We start from the raw sequence: 23914 nt of genomic DNA on the forward strand, positions 1-23914 counted from the left end.
TTCTTCTGATACAATATTGTAGACTTTTGGATTTTTATACTTAGCTGAATTGATAGTTTAATAGCTGAATAGCTACAAAAGTAACGAAAACCTAATATTTAATGTTTTTTCGATAATATTTAGTAGAATGTACTTAGCTAAATAGCGTTTTTTGTAGCTGAATAAGCATAAACATTCTTCCGAGATATTATTGTGGACTTTTGCATGTTTTATAGTTAGCTGAATTGATATTTGTGTAGCTGAACATCTGCAAAAGTAATGAAACTCTAATATTTAATAGTTTTTCGATAATATTTAGTAGAATGTACTTAGCTGAATTGTGTTTTTGTAGCTCAATAGGGTAAAATTTCCTTTTCAGCTATTACTGTGCACTTCTGAATATTTCATAGTTAGCTGAATTGATGTTGGAGTAGCTGAATAGCTTAAAAATGTAATGGAAATCTAACATTAAATGTTTTTTGTGCATAATTAGTAAAATTTACTCAGCTGAATTTGGTTTTTTGTAGCTGAATAGGATCAAAATTAGCTCAATTGATAGTTTAGTAGCTGACTTTTGTAGCTAAAGTAATGAAAACCTAATATTTATTGGTTTTTCGATAATATTTAGTAGAATGTACTTAGCTGAATAGCGTTTTTTGTAGCTGAATAAGCATAAACATTCTTCTGAGATATTATTGTGGAGTTTTGCATGTTTTAAAGTTAGCTGAATTGATATTTGTGTCGCTGAATGTCTGCAAAAGCAATGAAACTCTAATATTTAATAGTTTTTCGATAATATTTAGTAGAATGTACTTAGCTGAATTGTGTTTTTGTAGCTGAATAGGGTTAAATTTTCTTTTGAGCTATTATTGTGCACTTTTGGATGTTTTATATTTACCTGAATTGATATTTGAGTAGCTGAATGTCTACAAAAACAATGTTTCTTTGTGCATATTTAGTATAATTGACTTAGCTGAATTGTGTTTCTTAACCTGAGTAGGCAAGTTTTATAGTTAGCTGATTTAACATTGTAGGTACAAGTAATGAACACATTTTACCTATTTGAATTGTATTTTTTGGTAGCTGAATAGGCATATATTTTGTTCTGTGACATTATTGTGCAGTTTTAAATGTTTTTTACTTAGCTGAATTGATATTTGAGTATCTGAATATCTACAAAATAGGTGAAAATTTAATATTTAATGATTTTCGGTGCATATTTAGTCAAATTTGATTAGCTGAATTGTGTTTTTTGTAGCTGAATAGGCTTAGATTTTGTTCCGTGAAATTATTGTTCACTTTTGGATATTTTATAGTTAGCTGAATTGATATCTGAGTAGCTGAATACCCTCAAAAGTAAAGAAATTTTAATACTTAATCGATATATTTTGTTCTGTGACATTATTGTGCAGTTTTGAGTGTTTTTTAGTTAGCTGAATTGATATTTGAGTAGCTGAATATCTACAAAATTCAATATTCAATAATTTTCAGTGCATATTTAGCAAAATTTAATTAGCTGAATTGTGTTTTTTGTAGGTGGATAGGTTTGATTTTATTCTGAGATATTTTACACACTTTTGGATGTTTAATAGTCAGCTGAATTGATATTTGAGTAGCTGAATACGTACAAAATGAATGAAATTCCAATATTTAAAGGATTTTGTTGCATATTTAGTACAATTTACTTAGCTGAATTGTGTATTTTGTAGCTGAATATGCTTAGATTTTCATCGCAGATATTAGTTTACATTTTTGGATGTTTTATAGTTAGCTGAATTGATATTTTAGTAGCTGAATAACTACAAAAGTAACGAAAATCAAATAATTTTTAATCTTTGTGCATATTTAGTACAATTTACTTAGCTGAATTGTGGTGTTTGTAGCTGAATAGGCTTAGACTTTCTTCTGGAATGTTCTTGAGGACTTCAAGATGTTTTATAGTTAGCTGAATTGAAGCTTGAGTAGCTGAATACCTACAAAAGTGAAGAAAATCTAATATTTAATAGATTTTGTTGCATATTTAGTACAATTTACTTAGCTGAATTGTATTTTTTGTAGCTGAATAGGCTTAGATTTTTCTGTTAGATATTATTATGAACTTTGGCATATTTTATAGTAACCTGAATTGAAATTTGAGCAGCTGAATATCTATAAAAGTAATGAAATTCTAATATTTATTGGTTTTTCGAGAATACTTAGTAAAATGTACTTAGCTGAATTGTGTTTTTTGTAGCTCAATATACTTAGACTTGTTCCTGAGATATTATTGTGCTCTTACGGATGTTTTATAGTTAGATGAATTGATGCTTGAGTAGCTGAATACCCACAAAAGTAATAAGAATCTAACATTTAATGGTTTGTTGTGCATATTTAGCAACATTTACTTAGCTGAATTGTATTTTTTTTTTTTTTTTTGTAGCTGAATAGGCTTAGATTTTCCTGGGAGATATTATTGTGGATTTTTTGATGTTTTAAAGTTAGCTGAAATTATATTTATGTAGCTAAATACGTTCACAAGTATGAAAATTGAAAATTTCTACCATATTGTTGCTTATTTAGCAGATATTACTTAGCTGAATTAGTTATTTATAGCTGAATATGCCAAGGTACTCTATATTAAGGTCTATTTAATCGTATAAACTTAGCTGAAATGTATCGAAAAGCACATCGATGAGTTTGTTATTCGTAGCTGAATAGGATGATTCGAAGAAATATTCCTTTTCAAATTAACCATCTGGTGGTGATATTTGGTAGTGTCATATCTGATTGCAGCGATGAGAGTCTCCTAGTACAAAATAGCCAAACTATAAGATTCTCTCCACCACAAATTAGCTGGCAGTTAGTGGGAAAAGCCGCGTTCAAGAATAAATGCAATTTGTTTAAAACTTTCTTTCAAGTTCCAAGGTGTTCATCCCACATAAGAAAAATGAGAAGAAACATTCTTTTCTTAAGTTAAATCAACTACTATAGTTGTAATTTGGATTTGTGATATCTGATTGTAGTGAAGGGAGCCTTCTACTGCCATATTGAAAAATTAAAGGCTTCGGTCAACACAAAATCCACCGGTATTGTGAAGTTAGACGGAAAAGTTAAGGTCAACAATAAAGAAAATTGATAAAATGTATTGATTTTGAAGAGTATGGACTTTATAAAAGCTAACTTTGAAGGAAATATTCCTTTCTTCAGTCAAATCAATGCCCCAGTTTTGATATTTGATTACATTGATGGTAGACTCCTAGTGCTAAGTAGTAAAACAATAGAATTCTGGAATCAACTGCCGTTGCCTTGACATATTTATGTTACGCAATTTATATGGGAAGACACACAAATTGTCAAAGGGAATGGTTTGAAGATTCTTCGCGCTCCAAGCCTCTAAGAAACACTGTGTCTTCAATGGACAAGCGATATAGTAGCTATGACTAAAGTTGCGATACTTAATGGACCAACGGTTGGTGTCAAGAATACCCAAGGACATACATAGATATCTTTATGGACCTAAGGTTGGTGTCAATAATATCGAGGACATCAATATCTTTATGGACCTAAGGTTGGTGTCAAGAACACCTTAGATATAACGCCCTCTACATGCCATAACAAATACACAATCCTATACATAATGTGGCATTAATGGTTACCCACACAGCGACCTAGGAGTTCGTGTCTGGGATATCTATACGGCAAACATAAAACGATCTAGTCCTATTACTTAACGTGGGTAATATTTGAGGTTTATTTGCCAGGTATCTTATTTAATCCCTACTCAAGAATCCACATTGAAGGGCTTTCTTTACTTGAAAAATATTCTTTCAGAAATACACGTTTATATCCCTTGCCTTCCTTGAAAAATATTCATTCAATCCACGTTTAAATCCCTTGCTTTCCTTGAACAATATTCATTCAGAAATCAACGTTTAAAGGCCTTGCTTTCCTTTAAAACTATTGTTTAAAAATCCACATTTAAAGGCCTTGGGTCTGTGAGGAAAATATTCTTTAAAAAAATCCACGTTTAAAGGTCTTGGGCCTGTGAGGAAAATATTCTTTAAAAAATCCACGTTTAAAGGTCTTGGGTCTGTGAGGAAAATATTCTTTAAAAAATCCACGTTTAAAGGTCTTGGGTCTGTGAGGAAAATATTCTTTAAAAAATCCAAGTTTAAAGGCCTTGGGTCTGTGAGGAAAATATTCTTTAAAAAAATCCACGTTTAATGGTCTTGGGTCTGTGTGGAAAATATTCTTTAAAAAATCCACGTGTAAAGGCCTTGGGTCTGTGTGGAAAATATTCTTTAAAAAACCCACGTGTAAAGGCCTTGGGTCTGTGTGGAAAATATTCTTTAAAAAATCCACGTTTAAAGGTCTTGGGTCTGTGTAGAAAATATTCTTTAAAAAATCCACGTTTAAAGGTTTTGGGTCTGTGTAGAAAATATTCTTTAAAAAATCCACGTTTAAAGGTCTTGGGTCCGTGTAGAAAATATTCTTTAAAAAATCCACGTTTAAAGGTCTTGGGTCTGTGTAGAAAATATTCTTTAAAAAATCCACGTTTAAAGGTTTTGGGTCTGTGTAGAAAATATTCTTTAAAAAATCCACGTTTAAAGGTCTTGGGTCTGTGTAGAAAATATTCTTTAAAAAATTCACTTTTAAAGGTCTTGGGCCTGTGTAGAAAATATTCTTTAAAAAATCCACGTTTAAAGGTCTTGGATCTGTGAGGAAAATATTCTTTAAAAAATCCACGTTTAAAGGTCTTGGGTCTGTGAGGAAAATATTCTTTAAAAAATCCACGTTTAGAGGTCTTGGGTCTGTGAGGAAAATATTCTTTACAAAATCCACGTTTAAGGGTCTGTGTGGAAAATATTCTTTAAAAAATCCACGTTTAAGGGTCTGTGTGGAAAATATTCTTTAAAAAATCCACGTTTAAGGGTCTGTGTGGAAAATGTTTTTTTTTAATCCACAATTAAATGCCTTGGGCCTGTGTTGAAAATATTCTTTAAAAAATCCACGTTTAAAGGTCTTGGGTCTGTGTAGAAAATAGTCTTTAAAAATCCACGATTAAAGGCCTTGGGTCTGTGTGGAAAATATTCTGTACGAAATCCACGTTTAAAGGCCTTGGTTCTAAGTGGAAAATATTCTTTAAAAAATTCACGTTTAAAGGCTTTGCTTGAAAATAATCCCTAAAAAATCCAGGTTTAAAGACCTGAAGTTTGCTTGAATTTGCCAATTTGTAATATGACTTATTGTATTATTTTGTACAGCCATGGATTACAGTTTTTCCTGCGCACCCCAGTATCCACCTCCTTAATGCAAAAAAGGCGTTCCAAACTATAAACTAAAACTTGTGCTAGTAAATTTTAAGTCATGAGTAATATGTTTTGTAATTAGAAATGTTTGTAATTGCACACCAAAAAAACCTCTAAACACTTTCACACAAACAGAGAGGATGGAAGAAGGATTACTAACTTAGGAGGATGCCGTAAATTTGTTGCTCTCAACAGCAAACTATAAAAACAAATAATAAATAAAAAGTACTGAAACTAATTAGAGAAAAAATAATTAAAAGAGAAGGTTGAAGGAGATAAGGTATATAAGTTCACAATAAACGTGTCTCAAATGTGTAAGGACGTATAAGTGCTGACACAAAGTGTACGCCTGGATGGCAAATAAATAATATTAATCATGCGCCCCCAAATATCCTCAATCAGGAATTTCTTCTTAATTTATTTTTATTTATTAACAAAAATATTAGTAATTGTTGGAATTATTTATTAGACATTCCACTGAGCCATTTTTCTCATTCGGTTTCATTTCTATAATTCCTTACATTTATATTTCCATTGTGTTCTTTATTTGGCAAAAAAAGACTTAATATTCCACTCAGACGACCTTCAAATTTCTTTCTTGCTTTCGTTTATTTGGGTCTGCGTGTGTGTATTTATCTTTAATAACTATAAGCGTTTTGTATTTATATATAATAACAATTCCTTTAAGCTTATTATGACATACTTAATGTGTTTTTTCTCTTTTCCTTTTGTCTCTATATCGCCCTTTCTTTTCATTACAGTTTCACCGGAATCCATTGTGATACCCATTGTCTCGTGCATATTTGGCTTTCCCATTTTGGCATTTATTGTCATTTGCTGTTTGCGTCATCGTGCCAAAATGGCCAGAGAACGAGATCGCCGCCGCAACTATGATATGCAGGACCATGCTGTCAGCCTGGTCAGATTTAGTCCAATACATAGGCTTAGTGAGTTTAAGTGTTGTAATGTATTGTTCATTGATGATGATGATGACTAGGATGATGATGCTAAATGGTGTGGATGTTGTAAATGATAATAGGTTTTTGATTTTGAATGCTTAGTCCTGATGTTCATCTTTCAATCAATCACCTTAAATTATGATAGACATTTTTTGTTCCTGTTGTTTTTGTTTTTATTTTGCCCAAGAAAACAGATTTGAAGGCACAAAAGTTGCTGATGATGACTTTATTTTGTCAATCAAGTTATCTTACACAACAGTGATTGACATTATATTTAAAAGGAAAGCTGAGGTCATGTATAATAAAATGTGGATAAAGATTCTGGTCTTTTTGATAGTCACAAAAAATGTTGGTCTGTTCCAGTACTGCAAGAATCTACTAATGTTTACTATTTTTTCGATAACATAAAGGAACAACTTTTATCGTAGTAAAAAGTAGTAGCTTCTTGCAGGTTTCTGGGGTGATATTTGATTTAATTGGTGAGAGCCCCCTAGTGCCAAAGGGCTAAACAATAGCTGACATTGTGAAGTTAGTGGCAAAAGCTGGGGTCAAGAATAAAGAAAGTAGGCAAGAGGTCTGCTGGGGTCAAGAATAAAAAAGTAGGTAAAATGTCTGCTTCTTAAGGAGTCAGAATTTAGTAAAAACCAAAACTGTCTTTCAAGTTCAAAGATGTATGTCTCACATAAGCATAATGTGAAGAAAGATTCCACTCTTGAATCTTGATGTAAAGATAATGTGAAGAAAGATTCCACTCTTGAATCGAATCAATCCCATGGTGGTGATATTTGGAATTGTGATATCTGATTGCAGTGATGAGAGCCTCCTAATACCAAATAGTCAAACTATAGGATTCTGTCATCGCAAAATCAGCTGATATTGTGAAGTTAGCAAGAAAAGCTGAGGTCAAGAATAAATGAAATTGGTAAAACGTCTTGGTCTTTAAGAGCCATCAATTATAAAAACTTTCTTCGAAGGTGTGTGCCATACATAAGAAGATTTTGAAGAAATATTATTTTCTTGTATCTAATCAATACAAAATTAACCGGTGTTGTCAAGTTAGACGGAAAAGCTGAGATCTTCAATAAAGAAACTGTATTAAAGGTATTGATCTTGATGAGCAGCATAGCATTTTTGTTTAAAGAAGAAATATAAAAGAAGAAAGAACGGCCGAGCCAAATTCGAACAACGTTGCCTTTTGCATTTTATTCTTTTAACACAAACAACTTCAGCAAAAAGGCCCGGGGCCTTAAGAAATTGAAAAAAATATGTCACGGAAATATTTGGCCTGTTCCCGTACTTTATAAAGTGGTAAAAGTTGTAAAAGTCGTAAACGATTTTCATATAAATTTTGTATACGGGAACGCAAAATGTGTAAAAGTGGTAAACATTGTAAAAACTTTTTAGTTCTGGAACAGAGCTTTTAATTTTGTGAGTCAAATCGTACCCCTAGTTGTGATATTTGATTGCATTGATGAAAGCCAACTAGTGCCAAATAGTCGAACTATAAAATACTGTCTTCAACTGCCATTATCTTGAAATTATAAATTCTTGTTCCAGAACCTTCCTTTATAAATTTGCACAGAAAGGCACACATAACGTGTAAAAATGAATTGTTGGAAGATATTTCGAGCTCCAAGCCTGCAACAAACACTCCGTCTTCAATGCACAAGCGATCCCCCTCTTATATAGTTGCAGTGACTTAAGTTACTTTATGGAGCAAAGGTTGGTGTCAAGAATATACGAGGACATAGACCTAAGGTTTGTGTCAAGAATATCTTAGTTATAACGCCCTCTACATGTCAGAACTAACATATAATTGGATATTTATTTGCTCCCTAATACTTTACATAATGTGGTAATAATTTTTGTTCGAACAATGAATCAGGAGTTCATGTCTAAGGTATTAATTTGGCAGAAATAGCGGCCTCTAGACTTAGTTACAAATTTGTGTAATATTTCAGATTTATTTGTCAGATCTCTTATTTTATCCCTACGTAAGCCCTGACTTCTTAAAAAAATATTCTTTAAAAATGCACGTTTCAAGGCCTTGTCTTACTTGAAAAATATTCTTTAAAAACTCCACGTTTAAAGGCCTTGGCTTTGCTTGAAAAGTATTCTTTAAAAATCCACGTTTAAAGGCCTTAGTTTAGCTTGAAAAGTATTCTTTAAAAATCCAAATTTAAAGGCCTTGGCTTTGCTTGATCTAGGTCTTGAAGAGTCAGATATTAATAAAAACAAAATTGCCTTTCAAGTTCGAAGTTGTGTGCCATCATAAGAAGAATGAAAAGAAATATTCCCTTCTCGAGTCACATCAGCCGCCTAGTGGTGATATTTGGAATTGTGATATCTGATTACAGTGATAACAGCCTCCAATACCAAATAGGTAAACTATAGACTTCTGTCAAAACAAAATATCGGATGGCGTCGTAAAGTTAGTGGCAAAAGCTGGTGTCAAGAATAAAGAACATTGGCTAAAGGTCTTGGGCTTGAAGAATTTGAAATTGATAAAAACGAAACAGTCTTTCAAGTTCGAGGATGGGTGCCCCCATAAGAAGAAATATTCCTTTCTTGAGCCAATATTAAGAATTGTGATATCAGATTGCAGTGCCATAGTACCAATAGTCAATCTATAGAACTCTATAAACAAAAAAATCAAGCGGACATTAAAAAGTCAGTACGAAAAACTGGAACCAAGAAAAATAAGAATTCGACTTTTAGTCTTGGGCTTGAATAGTTAGAAATTCATAAAAACAAAAGTGTCTTTCAAGTTCCAAGGCTTCCAGTGCCATATAGCAAAACTATGGCTTCTGTCAATACAAAATTAACCGGTGTTGTAAAGTTAGACGGAAAAGATGAGGTCTACGATAAAGAAAATTGATTAAAGATATGGATATTGATGAGTAAAGGCCTCGGTAAATAAGCAGCATGCCATTTTTGTTTAATGAAGAAAGGTAAAAGAAGAAAGAACGGTCGAGCCAAGTTCGAACTACGTTGCCCTTTGCATTTTATTTTTTTAACACCAATAACTTCAGCAAAAAGGCCCGGGGCCTTAAGAAATTATTATTATATGTCTTCAAAAGAAATATCCTTTTCTCAGTCAAATCACACCCCTAGTTGTAATATTTGATTGCATTGATGAAAGCCACCTAGTTCCAAATAGTCAAACTATATTATCTTGACGTAATAAATTCTTGTTCCAGAACCTTCCTTTATAAATTTGCACGGAAAGGCACACATAACGCGTAAAATGAATTGTTGGACGATATTCCGAGCTTCAAGCCTCCAACAAACACTCCGTCTTCAATGTACAAGCGATCCCCCTAGTATATAGCTGCTGTGACTTAAGTTACTTTACGGACCAAATGTTGGTGTCAAGAATATCCGAGGACATAACTATTGTTATGGACCGAAGGTTGATGTCACGAATATCTTAATCATAACGCCCTCTACATGTCAGAACTAACTCAAAATTGGATGTTTATTTGCACCCTAATACTTTACATAATTTGGCAATAATGGTTACTCGAACAGTGAATCAGGAGTTCGTGTCTAAGATATTAATTTGGCAGAAAAAGCAGCCTCTAGACTTAGTTACAAATGTGTGTAATATTTGAAATTTATTTCTCAGATCTCTTATTTTATCACTACTCCAGCCCTGACTTCCTTAAAAAATATTCTTTAAAAAATCCAAGTTTCCAAGGCTTTGCCTTGCGGGAAAAATATCCTTTAAAAAATCCACGTTTCCAAGGCTTTGCCTTACTTGAAAGATATTCTTTAAAAATTACATCTCCAAGGCCTTGCTTTACTGGAAAAATATTCTATAAAAAATACACGTCAAAATATTTTTTAAAAATCCACGTTTAAAGGCCTTGGGTCGTGTGGAAAATATTCTTTAAAAATCCACATTTAAAATCTTGGTTTTGCTTGAAAAATATTCTTTAAAAATCCAGATTTAAAGGCCTGGGTTCCACGTTTAAAAAACATGATTTTTATTGAAAAATATTCTTTAAAAAATCCGCGTTTAAAGGCCTTGGTTTTGCTTGAAAAATATTCTTTAAAAAATCCGCGTTTAAAGGCCTTGGTTTTGCTTGAAAAATATTCTTTAAAAAATCCACGTTTAAAGGCCTTGGGTCTGTGTGGAAAATATTCTTTAAAAAATCCACGTTTAAAGGCATTGGGTCTGTGTGGAAAATATTCTTTAAAAAATCCACGTTTAAAGGCCTTGGGTCTGTGTGGAAAATATTCTTTAAAAAATCCACGTTTAAAGGCATTGGGTCTGTGTGGAAAATATTCTTTAAAAAATCCACGTTTAAAGGCCTTGGGTCTGTGTGGAAAATATTCTTTAAAAAATCCACGTTTAAAGGCCTTGGGTCTGTGTGGAAAATATTCTTTAAAAAATCCACGTTTAAAGGCCTTGGGTCTGTGTGGAAAATATTCTTTAAAAAATCCACGTTTAAAGGCCTTGGGTCTGTGTGGAAACTATTCTTTAAAAAATCCACGTTTAAAGGCCTTGGGTCTGTGTGGAAAATATTCTTTAAAAAATCCACGTTTAAAGGCCTTGGGCCTGTGTGGAAAATATTGTTTAAAAAATCCACATTTAAAGGCATCGGAAAATATTCTTTAAAAAATCCACGTTTAAAGGCCTTGGGTCTGTGTGGAAAATATTCTTTAAAAAATCCATGTTTAAAGGCCTTGGGTCTGTGTGGAAAATATTCTTTAAAAAATCCACGTTTAAAGGCCTTGGGTCTGTGTGGAAAATATTCTTTAAAAAATCCACGTTTAAAGGCCTTGGGTCTGTGTGGAAAATATTCTTTAAAAAATCCACGTTTAAAGGCCTTGGGTCTGTGTGGAAAATATTCTTTAAAAAATCCACGTTTAAAGGCCTTGGGTCTGTGTGGAAAATATTCTTTAAAAAATCCACGTTTAAAGGCCTTGGGTCTGTGTGGAAAATATTCTTTAAAAAATCCACGTTTAAAGGCCTTGGGTCTGTGTGGAAAATATTCTTTAAAAAATCCACGTTTAAAGGCCTTGGGTCTGTGTGGAAAATATTCTTTAAAAAATCCACGTTTAAAGGCCTTGGTTTTGCTTGAAAAATATTCTTTAAAAAATCCGCGTTTAAAGGCCTTGGGTCTGTGTGGAAAATATTCTTTAAAAAATCCACGTTTAAAGGCCTTGGGTCTGTGTGGAAAATATTCTTTAAAAAATCTGCGTTTAAAGGCCTTGGTTTTGCTTGAAAAATATTCTTTAAAAAATCCGCGTTTAAAGGCCTTGGTTTTGCTTGAAAAATATTCTTTAAAAAATCCGCGTTTAAATGCCTTGGTTTTGCTTGAAAAATATTCTTTAAAAAATCCACGTTTAAAGGCCTTGCGTCTGTGTGGAAAATATTCTTTAAAAATCTACGTTTAAAGGCCTTAGGTCTGTGTGGAAAATATTCTTTAAAAATCTACGTTTAAAGGCCTTAGGTCTGTGTGGAAAATATTCTTTAAAAATCTACGTTTAAAGGCCTTGGGTCTGTGTGGAAAATATTCTTTAAAAAATCCGCGTTTAAAGGCCTTGGTTTTACTTGAAAAATATTCTTTAAAAAATCCGCGTTTAAAGGACTTGGTTTTGCTTGAAAAATATTCTTTAAAAAATCCGCGTTTAAATGCCTTGGTTTTGCTTGAAAAATATTCTTTAAAAAATCCACGTTTAAAGGCCTTGGTTTTACTTGAAAAATATTCTTTAAAAAATCCAAGTTTAAAGGCCTTGGGTCTGTTTGGAAAATATTCTTTAAAAAATCCACGTTTAAAGAACTTGGGTCAGTGTGGAAAATATTCATTAAAAAATCCACGTTTAAAGGCCTTGGGTCTGTGTGGAAAATATTCTTTAAAAATCTACGTTTAAAGGCCTTAGGTCTGTGTGGAAAATATTCTTTAAAAAATCCACGTTTAAAGCCCTTGGGTCTGTGTGGAAAATATTCTTTAAAAAATCCACGTTTAAAGGCCTTGGGTCTGTGTGGAAAATATTAAAAAAAAAATCCAAGTTTAAAGGCCTTGGGTCTGTGTGGAAAATATTCTTTAAAAAATCCACGTGTAAAGGCCTTGGGTCAGTGCGGAAAATATTCTTTAAAAATCCACGTTTAAAGGCCTTGGGTCAGTTCGGAAAATATTCTTTAAAAAATCCACGTTTAAAGGCGTTGGGTCAGTGTGGAAATGTTCTTTAAAAAATCCACGTTTAAAGGCGTTGGGTCAGTGTGGAAATGTTCTTTGAAAAATCCACGTTTAAAGGCGTTGGGTCAGTGTGGAAATGTTCTTTAAAAAATCCACGTTTAAAGGCGTTGGGTCAGTGTGGAAATGTTCTTTGAAAAATCCACGTTTAAAGTCGTTGGGTCAGTGTGGAAATGTTCTTTAAAAAATCCACGTTTAAAGGCGTTGGGTCAGTGTGGAAATGTTCTTTAAAAAATTCACGTTTAAAGGCGTTGGGTCAGTGTGGAAATGTTCTTTAAAAAATCCACGTTTAAAGGCCTTGGGTCTGTGTGGAAAATATTCTTTAAAAAATCCACGTTTAAAGGAGTTGGGTCTGTGTGGAAAATATTCTTTAAAAAATCCACGTTTAAAGGCCTTGGGTCTGTGTGGAAAATATTCTTTAAAAAATCCACGTTTAAAGGCCTTGGAGCTATGAGGAAAATATTCTTTAAAAAAAAACCACGTTTAACGGCCTTGGGTCTGTGTGGAAAATATTCTTTAAAAAATCCACGTTTAAAGGCCTTGGGTCTGTGTGGAAAATATTCTTTAAAAAATCCACGTTTAAAGGCCTTGGGTCTGTGTGGAAAATATTAAAAAAAAAATCCAAGTTTAAAGGCCTTGGGTCTGTGTGGAAAATATTCTTTAAAAAAGGCCTTGGGTCTGTGTGGAAAATAGCCTTTAAAAAAGGCCATGGGTCTGTGTGGAAAATATTCTTTAAAAAATCCACGCTTAAAGGCCTTGGATCGGCTTGAAAATATTCTTTAAAAAATCCACGCTTAAAGGCCTTGGATCGGCTTGAAAATATTCTTTAAAAAATCCACGCTTAAAGGCCTTGGATCGGCTTGAAAATATTCTTTAAAAAATCCACGCTTAAAGGCCTTGGATCGGCTTGAAAATATTCTTTAAAAAATCCACGCTTAAAGGTCTTGGATCGGCTTGAAAATATTCTTTAAAGAATCCACGCTTAAAGGTCTTGGATCGGCTTGAAAATATTCTATAACAAATCCACGCTTAAAGGCCTTGGATCGGCTTGAAAATATTCTTTAAAAAATCCACGCTTAAAGGCCTTGGATCGGCTTGAAAATATTCTTTAAAAAATCCACGCTTAAAGGCCTTGGATCGGCTTGAAAATATTCTTTAAAAAATCCACGCTTAAAGGCCTTGGATCGGCTTGAAAATATTCTTTAAAAAATCCACGCTTAAAGGCCTTGGATCGGCTTGAAAATATTCTTTAAAAAATCCACGCTTAAAGGCCTTGGATCGGCTTGAAAATATTCTTTAAAAAATCCACGCTTAAAGGCCTTGGATCGGCTTGAAAATATTCTTTAAAAAATCCACGCTTAAAGGCCTTGGATCGGCTTGAAAATATTCTTTAAAAAATCCACGCTTAAAGGCCTTGGATCGGCTTGAAAATATTCTTTAAAAAATCCACGCTTAAAGGCCTTGGATCGGCTTGAAAATATTCTTTAAAAAATCCACGCTTAAAGGCCTTGGATCGGCTTGAAAATATTCTTTAAAAAATCCACGCTTAAAGGCTTTGGATCGGCTTGAAAATATTCTTTAAAAAATCCACGCTTAAAGGCCTTGGATCGGCTTGAAAATATTCTTTAAAAAATCCACGCTTAAAGGCCTTGGATCGGCTTGAAAATATTCTTTAAAAAATCCACGCTTAAAGGCCTTGGATCGGCTTGAAAATATTCTTTAAAAAATCCACGTTTAAAAACCTTGGGTCTGCGTGGAAAATACTTTTTAAAAAATTAACGTTTAGAGGCCTTGGATTTATGTGGAAAGGATTCTTGTAGAGGCCTTGGTTCTGTGTGGAAACTAATCTTTAAATAATCCACTTTTAAAGGCCTTGGGTCTGTGTGGAAACTAATCTTTAAAAAATCCACGTTTAAAGGCCTGAGAAGTATTTACCTAATTTATAATATGTAGGGTGACCTAAGGCTCGCAATCGCTCCCAATAAGTGTTCGCAACTTTCAAATTAAACTTCTCTTCCATTTTAATTTTTATGATGAAACTTTTGTCCTTACAAATGATGTAATCTCATGGCATCTTTTGGTTTTAATGAAATTCAAAGACGTTAAACGAAATCGTTGCATACTTTAAGGCACAAAACTTTATTACTTTTTAATAGCATAATTTCTGCTTGTCCGTTTTTCTTTGTTTTCAAATGTTTTTCCTTAGTTTTCTTTTTGCTTCTCTTCTAAAGCAAGTTTTCTAAATCTGTAAAAGATGTAGACCATGATTTTTAATAACAAAAAACATTTTTTGTTGGTTTGCAAAATTATTTTTTTATCTGATTGAATTGGCAAATGTGTAATTGGTTTGAGTAGCATTCTTTTCAAGCAAGTGTGGTTGATGATTCAAAACATTTTTAGAGATTTTTGTTTTGCATTTTTATGTCCGTTTATTTTTCTAGTTTTTTTTTAGCATAACTGCTGATGTCTTCATTAGGCACAAATATTTGGATATTTTTCCTTTTTGGGTTTCCACAATTTTTGTATTTTGTATTGAATGTCGTAAAGTTTGAATTCTGTTGAATAAATTTTCCCTAAAAATAATCATGTCTTTTGTTTCGCTTTCATTTCAGATTACCGATCGACGAGAGCTATCAGTTTACGTCCTGAACGAAGCTTAAGTCAAGGTTTCACTTCATTAGAATTAGACACGGTTGTCGAAGAACGTTGCAGTGATGTTGAACAGACCCAAACGGAAATATTACATCCGGAATCGCCCATGGAATCATCAACCTCCTATAAGATGTCCTTGTCCAGTAGCTAGCAAATGCCGGCTAAGTCGAATGCTTCATCAACTTTTGAACGGATGAGCAATGCAACAGCCACCAATACAACACCATCACCTACCAATCCCACAAACACTTCAACAACATTGGCTGAAAAATATACGGAAAGCCGCAGTAAACCTCGATTTTTGCAAACAAAATCAGAATATCCCACCCCTTCGCGACACTTTACCTTAAGGCGACAAAAACGTATTTCGGAAAGTCGTTCAATAAACATGAAAAAACGTTCTACTTCAATGCGTAAATCACGTTCCTTAGACGCAGATCGAGCCTATTCTCTGTCCAGCATACAATCACCATTATGGGTCACCCTAACCAATGCTCGTACCATTGAAGAACTTTCAAGGGAGCAAATTTAATAAAACAAAATAATTTTGTTTTGCTTTACTTTTGTGTCTATAACTGTTCTGAAATTTGTTTGTGTGTAGTTCTTTAAGATATATTGGAAAATCAAAATTATTTAATTTTACTATCCTTAAACTACCTTCGATTTGTATTATATGTATGTTTGTAACAAAAAAATATTATAATGTACGTCTGTAGAAAAAAAAAAAACAATAAAAAAATAAATTAAATTTAGCAAAAACCTCACATTTTATTGAAATATGATTGAACCTGAAGAGCGCCATCTACATGTGAACTAAAAGTTGTGGTAGGTACATCCTTAATTTAATAGTATATTTTTAGGAGATTAAACTTTTACAAAATAGACACGCCATCTACACGTGACATTGAGGTTAAACTTAACAAAAGCTCTCAATACAGTAAAGTTTAAAGCTTTTATATTACTCTAAACCAAAAAGTTTACAGTATGGATTTTTAAAAAAATATTTTTCAATCACACCCAAGGCCTTTAAAGTGGATTTTTAAAGAATATTTTCCACACAGACCCAAGGCCTTAAAACGTGGATTTTTTAACGAATATTTTGAAGCCGATCCAAGGCCTTTAAACGTGGATTTTTTAAAGAATATTTCCAAACCGAACCAAGGCCTTTAAACGTGGATTTTTTAAAGAATATTTCCAAACCGAACCAAGGCCTTTAAACGTGGATTTTTGAAAGAATATTTTCCACACAGACCCAAGGCCTGGAAACGTGGATTTTTTAAATAATATTTTCCACACAGACCCAAGGCCTTGAAACGTGGATTTTTTAAAGAATATTTTCCACACAGACCCAAGGCCTTTTAACGCGGATTTTTTAAAGAATATTTTCAAGCCGAACCAAGGCATTTAAAAGTGGATTTTTTAAAGAATATTTTCAAGCCGAACCAAGGCCTTTAAACGTGGATTTTTTAAAGAAAATTTTCAAGCCGAACCAAGGCCTTTAAACGTGGATTTTTTAAAGAATATTTTTCAGCCGCACCAAGGCCTATAAACGTGGATTTTTAAAGAATATTTTTCACTCCGAGCCAAGGCCTTCAAACGTGGATTTTTTAAAGAATATTTTCAAGCCGATCCAAGGCCTCTAAACGTGGATTTTTAAAGAATATTTTCCACACAGAGCCATGGCCTTTAAACGTGGATTTTTAAAGAATATTTTCCAAACAGACCCAAGGTCTTTAAACGTGGATTTTTAAAGAATATTTTCCCCACAGATCCAAGGCCTTTAAACGTGGATTTTTAAAGAATATTTTCCACACAGATCCAAGGCCTTTAAACGTGGATTTTTAAAGAATATTTTCCACAGAGATCCAAGGCCTTTAAACGTGGATTTTTAAAGAATATTTTCCCCACAGATCCAAGGCCTTTAAACGTGGATTTTTAAAGAATATTTTCCACACAGATCCAAGGCCTTTAAACGTGGATTTTTTAAAGAATATTTCCAAACCGAACCAAGGCCTTTAAACGTGGATTTTTTAAAGAATATTTCCAAACCGAACCAAGGCCTTTAAACGTGGATTTTTTAAAGAATATTTCCAAACCGAACCAAGGCCTTTAAACGTGGATTTTTTAAAGAATATTTTCCACACAGACCCAAGACCTTTAAATGCGATTTTTTTAAAGAATATTCTGCATGGTGCTTAAGTATACGCTCAGGGGTAACATGTATTTTTCTTAAATTGTTTCATGGAACTCAAAGGGAAGTAACTTCGTGCCTAAACGATTTTTTTCATCTGCATCACAGAACTGCGGATTTTTTCTACTTTACTTTGTTCCTTTAAAATTTCATCCCTTGGATCTGGAATTGCATTGCCACTATTTGGCATCCCTTAAACCAATGGATGGTGTTGACATTATGAGTCGAATAGCATGCATTGGAGTGGTATTGGTTTATGGCTGTGCTAGTACACCAATGGTTGATGCATTTGATTAGGGACAAACATAGAATCCAAAACAAATTATCCAAATAAACATAGAGTCCAAAAAAAGAATCCAACAAAAATCCTTGGGGTTGTTTGCTTGTTAATTTTGAAAAGGATACAATCAAGGTATATTTATTATAAGGTATATGAATGAATTACAACAACTAACAAATTTACAAAAACAACATTGCTGTTATTGAAAATTAATTGTCAAAGATAAATATTGAGTAATAGGGTCGTTCCAAATTTTTTTTTTTCAGGAAAAACATAAATACGTTTTGAAAATCATTTAAAATAGATCAAATTTGAATCAAAATGTAAATATAACCCATTCAGAACTCTCGTAGGTAATTTTTATTAGACGTTTATCATGAAAAGAAATATTTTTTGGTAGCAAATTTCGAAGTTTCAAATTTCATGAGTAGACCCTATTACATTTTGAAAACCAATTTTACAAAAAAAGTAAAAATACAGCTGATTGTCACTTCTACCTTCTATAAATGTGCCTTGGATACAATTAATAAAATGGATGGAAAAAGGGGCGGAATATTTATGGTAAGTATTCTTCAACCCAACTACTGGTACATAAGTAAGTGCCTACATGTCTCCCATAGTAAACAGCACCAGAAGTGGAAACAGATTTTGAGAAATTTACACCAAAATTAGAGATGGCTACCTTGAAGGAAGATGTACAGATTGCTACATCTAATCTGGGAGACTTACCCCATCATATTCTTAGCAATAAAATGATGGTGTCCTTTTCATATTTTGCTAATGTCTTTCCGGGTTACCAGCCGGTTTAGAGACATTCGGCACAATCCCAAATCTCGCACAACCACCATGTTTTCTACTCGGTTTTTATGGTATTTCTCCCAGGTCTTTTCATGGTCGGAACCCCTGAACCATTCCACTCCTTCCTTTTTTTAGGCAGTCTTAGGGTCGCCGATGTACTTCTCATAATAAATGTGACTGGTTAGGATTTTTTGGATCTTTTGGACGTGGATTTCTTAAAAAAAAATTTTTAAAAATATTTTCAAGGAAATATCGGACAGCCAAACGTGGATTTCTTAAAAAATATTTTTCAGGAAACTTCAGACAACCAAAAGTAATTTTTTTAAAAAATATATTTGAGGACACTTCAGACCGCCAAACGTGGATTTTTTAAAATTTTTTTTGAGGAAATTTCAGACCGCCTACCGTGGATTTTTTTTAAAAAATATTTTTGAGGAAACTTCAGACCACCAAACATGGATTTTTAAAAAAAAATATTTTTGAGGAAACTTCACACCACCAAACGTGAATTTAAAAAATATTTTTCAGGAAAAACTTGGATTTTTTTAAAAAATAATTTTGAGGATTTAAAAAAAATTTTGAGGAATTTTTAAAAAATATTTTTGAGGAAACTTCAGACCGCCAAACGTGGATTTTTTAAAAAATATTTTTGAGGAAACTTCAGACCGCCAAACGTGGATTTTTTAAAAAATATTTTTGAGGAAACTTCAGACCGCCAATAGTGGATTTTTTTAAAAAAATGTTTTTTAGGAAACTTCAGACCACCAAACGTGGATTTTTTTTAAAATATTTTTGAGGAAACTTCAGACCCGCAAACGTTGATTTTTTAAAAAATATTTTTAAGGAACCTTCAGACCGCCAAACGTGGCTTTTTTTTAAAAAAATAGTTTTGAGGAACCTTCAGACCGCCGAACGTGGATTTTTTAAAAAAATTTTTTTTAGCAAATTTCAGACAGCCAAACGTGGATTTTTTTTTTAATATTTTTGAGGAAACTTCAGGCCGCCAAAAGTGGATTTTTTTAAAAAATATTTTTGAGGAAACTTCCGACCGCCAAACGTGGATTTTTTAAAAAATATTTTTGAGGAAACTTCAGACCGACAAACGTAGATTTTTTAAAAAATATTTTTAAGGAAACTTCAGACCGCCAAACGTGAATTTTTTAAAAAATATTTTCAGACCTCCAAACTTGGATTTTTTAAAAAAATATTTTTGAGGAAGCCTCTGACCACCAATCGTGGATTTTTTAAAAAATATTTTTGAGGAAGCCTCTGACCACCAAACGTGGATTTTTTAAAAAATATTTTTGAGGAAGCCTCTGACCACCAAACGTGGATTTTTTAAAAAATATTTTTGAGGAAGCCTCTGACCACCAAACGTGGATTTTTTAAAAAATATTTTTGAGGAAGCCTCTGACCACCAAACGTGGATTTTTTAAAAAATATTTTTGAGGAAGCCTCTGACCACCAAACGTGGATTTTTTAAAAAATATTTTTGAGGAAGCCTCTGACCACCAAACGTGGATTTTTTAAAAAATATTTTTGAGGAAGCCTCTGACCGCCAAACGTGAATTTTTAAAAAAATATTTTCAGACCTCCAAACGTGGATTTTTTAAAAAAATAATTTTGAGGAAACTTTATACCGCCAAACGTGAATTTTTTGAAAAATAATTTCAGACCTCCAATCGTGGATTTTTTAAAAAATAATTTCAGACCTCCAATCGTGGATTTTTTAAAAAATATTTTTGAGGAAACTTTAGACCGCCAACGGGAATTTTTAAAAAAATATTTTTGATGAAACTTCAGACCAACAAACGTGGACTTTTTAAAAAATATTTTTAAGTAAACTTCAGACCGCCAAACGTGAACTTTTTAAAAAATATTTTTGAGGAAACTTCAGACCGCCAAACGTGGATTTTTTAAAAAAATATTTTTGAGGAAGGTTGAGACCGCCAAACGTAGATTTTTTAAAAAATATTGGATTTTTAAAAAATATTTTTGAGGAAACTTTAGAAAGTTAAACGTGGATTTATTAAAAAAATTTTTTGAGGAAATTTCAGACCACCAAACGTGAATATTTTTAAAAATATTTTTGAGGAAACTTCAGGCCACCAAACGTGGATTTTTTAAAAAATATTTTTGAGGAAGCCTCAGACCACCAAACGTGGATTTTTTAAAAAATATTTTTGAGGAAGCCTCAGACCACCAAACGTGGATTTTTTAAAAAATATTTTTGAGGAAGCGACAGACCACCAAACGTGGATTTTTTAAAAAATATTTTTGAGGAAGCCACAGACCACCAAACGTGGTTTTTTTAAAAAATATTTTTGACGAAGCCTCAGACCACCAAACGTGGATTTTTTAAAAAATATTTTTGAGGAAGCCACAGACCACCAAACGTGGTTTTTTTAAAAAATATTTTTGACGAAGCCTCAGACCACCAAACGTGGATTTTTTAAAAAATATTTTTGAGGAAACGTCATATCGCCAAACGTGGATTTTTTAAAAAATATTTTTGAGGAAACGTCATATCGCCAAACGTGGATTTTTTAAAAAAATATTTTTGAGGAAATTTCTGACCGCCAAACGTGGATTTTTTAAAAAAATATTTTTGAGGAAATTTCAGACCGCCAAACGTGGATTTTTTAAAAAATAATTTTGAGAAAGCATCAGACCAGCAAACGTGGATTTAAAAAAAAAAAAAAATTCAGGAAACATTAGACCATCAAACGGGGATTTTTTAAAAAATATTTTTGAGGAAGCCTCAGACCACCAAACGTGGATTTTTTAAAAAAATATTTTTGAGGAAGCCTCAGACCACCAAACGTGGATTTTTTAAAAAAATATTTTTGAGGAAGCCTCAGACCACCAAACGTGGATTTTTTAAAAAAATATTTTTGAGGAAGCCTCAGACCACCAAACGTGGATTTTTTAAAAAAATATTTTTGAGGAAGCCTCAGACCACCAAACGTGGATTTTTTAAAAAAATATTTTTGAGGAAGCCTCAGACCACCAAACGTGGATTTTTTAAAAAAATATTTTTGAGGAAGCCTCAGACCGCCAAACGTGGACTTTTTAAAAATATTTTTGAGGAAGCCTCAGACCACCAAACGAGGATTTTTTAAAAATATTTTTGATGAAACTTCAGACCAACAAACGTGGACTTTTTAAAAATATTTTTGAGGAAACTTCAGACAGACAAACTTAGATTTTTTAAAAAATATTTTTAAGTAAACTTCAGACCGCCAAACGTGAACTTTTTAAAAAATATTTTTGAGGAAACTTCAGACCGCCAAACGTGGATTTTTTAAAAAAATATTTTTGAGGAAATTTCAGACCGCCAAACGTGGATTTTTTAAAAAATAATTTTGAGAAAGCATCAGACCAGCAAACGTGGATTTAAAAAAAAAAAAAAAAATTCAGGAAACATTAGACCAGCAAACGTGGATTTAAAAAAAAAAAAATTCAGGAAACATTAGACCATCAAACGGGGATTTTTTAAAAAATATTTTTGAGGAAGCCTCAGACCACCAAACGTGGATTTTAAAAAAAAAAAAAAAAAAATCAGGAAACATTAGACCATCAAACGGGGATTTTTTAAAAAATATTTTTGAGGAAGCCTCAGACCACCAAACGTGGATTTTTTAAAAAAATATTTTTGAGGAAGCCTCAGACCACCAAACGTGGATTTTTTAAAAAAATATTTTTGAGGAAGCCTCAGACCACCAAACGTGGATTTTTTAAAAAAATATTTTTGAGGAAGCCTCAGACCGCTAAACGTGGATTTTTTAAAAAATATTTTTGAGGAAGCCTCAGACCACCAAACGTGGATTTTTTAAAAAATATTTTTGAGGAAGCCTCAGACCACCAAACGTGGATTTTTTAAAAAATATTTTTGTGGAAGCCTCAGGCCACCAAACGTGGATTTTTTAAAAAATATTTTTGAGGAAGCCTCAGACCACCAAACGTGGATTTTTTAAAAAATATTTTTGAGAAAGCCTCAGACCACCAAACGTGGATTTTTTAAAAAATATTTTTGAGGAAGCCTCAGACCACCAAACGTGGATTTTTTAAAAAATATTTTTGAGGAAGCCTCAGACCACCAAACGTGGATTTTTTAAAAAATATTTTTGAGGAAGCCTCAGACCACCAAACGTGGATTTTTTAAAAAATATTTTTGAGGAAACTTCAGACCGCCAAACGCGGATTTTTTAAAAAATATTTTTGAGGAAACTTCAGACCACCAAACGTGGATTTTTTAAAAAATATTTTTGAGGAAGACTCTGACCACCAAACGTGGATTTTTTAAAAAAATTTTTTGAGGAAGCCTCTGACCACCAAACGTGGATTTTTTAAAAAATATTTTTGAGGAAGCCTCTGACCACCAAACGTGGATTTTTTAAAACAATATTTTTGAGGAAACTTCAGACCGCCAAAATGGATTTTTTAAAAAATATTTTTGAGGAAACTTCAGACCGCTAAACGTGGATTTTTTTTAAAAATATTTTTAAGGAAACTTCAGACCGCTAATCGTGGATTTTTTTAAAAAATATTTTTGAGGAAATTTCAGACAGCCAAACGTGGATTTTTAAAAAATATTTTTGAGGAAACTTCAAACACCAAACGTGGATTTTTAAAAAAATATTATTGAGGAAACTTCAGACCGCCAAACGTGAATTTTTTAAAAAAATATTTTTGAGGAAACTTTAGACCGCCAAACGTGAATTTTTTAAAAAATAATTTCAGACCTCCAATCGTGGATTTTTTAAAAAATATTTTTGAGGAAACTTTAGACCGCCAAACGTGGATTTTTTAAAAAATATTTTTGAGGAAACTTTAGACCGCCAAACGTGGATTTTTTAAAAAATATTTTTGAGGAAGCCTCTGACCACCAAACGTGGATTTTTTAAAAAATATTTTTGTGGAAGCCTCTGACCGCCAAACCTGAATTTTTTAATAAATATTTTTGAGGAAACTTCAGACCACAAAACGTGGATTTAAAAAAATACTTTGTAGGAAACTTCAGCCAACAAACGTGGATTTTTAAAAAAAAAAATTAGGAAACTTCAGACCGCCAAACGTGGATTTGAAAAAAAAAAAAAAATACTTTTTGAGGATGCCTCAGACCACCAAACGTGGATTTTTAAAAAAAAAATATTTTTGAGGAAACTTCAGACCGCCAAACTTGGATTTTTTTAAAAAATATATATTTTTCAGAAGACTTCAGACCACAAACGTGGATTTTAAAAAAAAAAATTGAGGAAACTTCAGACCGCCAAACGTGGATTTTTTAAAAAAATATTTTTGAGGAAACTTCAGACCGCCAAACGTGGATTTTTTTAAAAAATATTTTTGAGGAAACTTCAGACCGCCAAACGTGGATTTTTTTAAAAAATATTTTTGAGGAAACTTCAGACCGCCAAACGTGGATTTAAAAAAAAATATTTTTCAGGAAGCTTCATACCACCAAACGTGGATTTTTTAAAAAAAAAAAATTTTGAGGAAAGCTTGGATTTTTTAAAAAATATTGTTGAGAAAATTTGGATTTTTGTTTTAAATATTGT

General features: G+C 32.5%; 2 protein-coding genes across 4 annotated transcripts in view; both read left to right on the top strand.

Annotated features, from left to right (window-relative positions):
* LOC141396830 (uncharacterized) overlaps positions 1–15843 on the top strand; it is a 51026-nt gene extending 35183 nt beyond the window's left edge. Inside the window, exons 3-4 of one of the 3 annotated variants that reach the window (XM_073972502.1) lie at positions 6029–6214; positions 15045–15843. In XM_073972502.1, the coding sequence (XP_073828603.1) occupies positions 6029–6214; positions 15045–15235 (377 nt within the window). In that variant the 3' untranslated portion in view covers positions 15236–15843. The remainder of the gene's footprint in view (positions 1–6028; positions 6215–15044) is intronic. The other 2 variants (XM_073972503.1, XM_073972504.1) reach the window with 2 other exon arrangements.
* Positions 15239–15843, top strand: LOC141396831 (uncharacterized). Its single transcript, XM_073972505.1, has one exon. The coding sequence runs from the start codon at positions 15239–15241 to the stop codon at positions 15614–15616; it is 378 nt and encodes a 125-aa protein (XP_073828606.1). The 3' UTR covers positions 15617–15843.
* Positions 15844–23914: the final 8071 nt, after the last annotated feature.

This window comes from Musca autumnalis, unplaced genomic scaffold (assembly GCF_047663935.1).
Source record: "Musca autumnalis isolate F117 unplaced genomic scaffold, ASM4766393v1 scaffold_3, whole genome shotgun sequence".
NCBI classification, from domain to species: Eukaryota; Metazoa; Arthropoda; class Insecta; order Diptera; family Muscidae; genus Musca; species Musca autumnalis.

What these genes read in the sequence shown, in the direction of transcription:
- LOC141396831 (XM_073972505.1), top strand. Translation starts at nt 15,239, where the DNA reads ATGCCGGCTAAGTCGAATGCTTCATCAACTTTTGAACGGATGAGCAAT.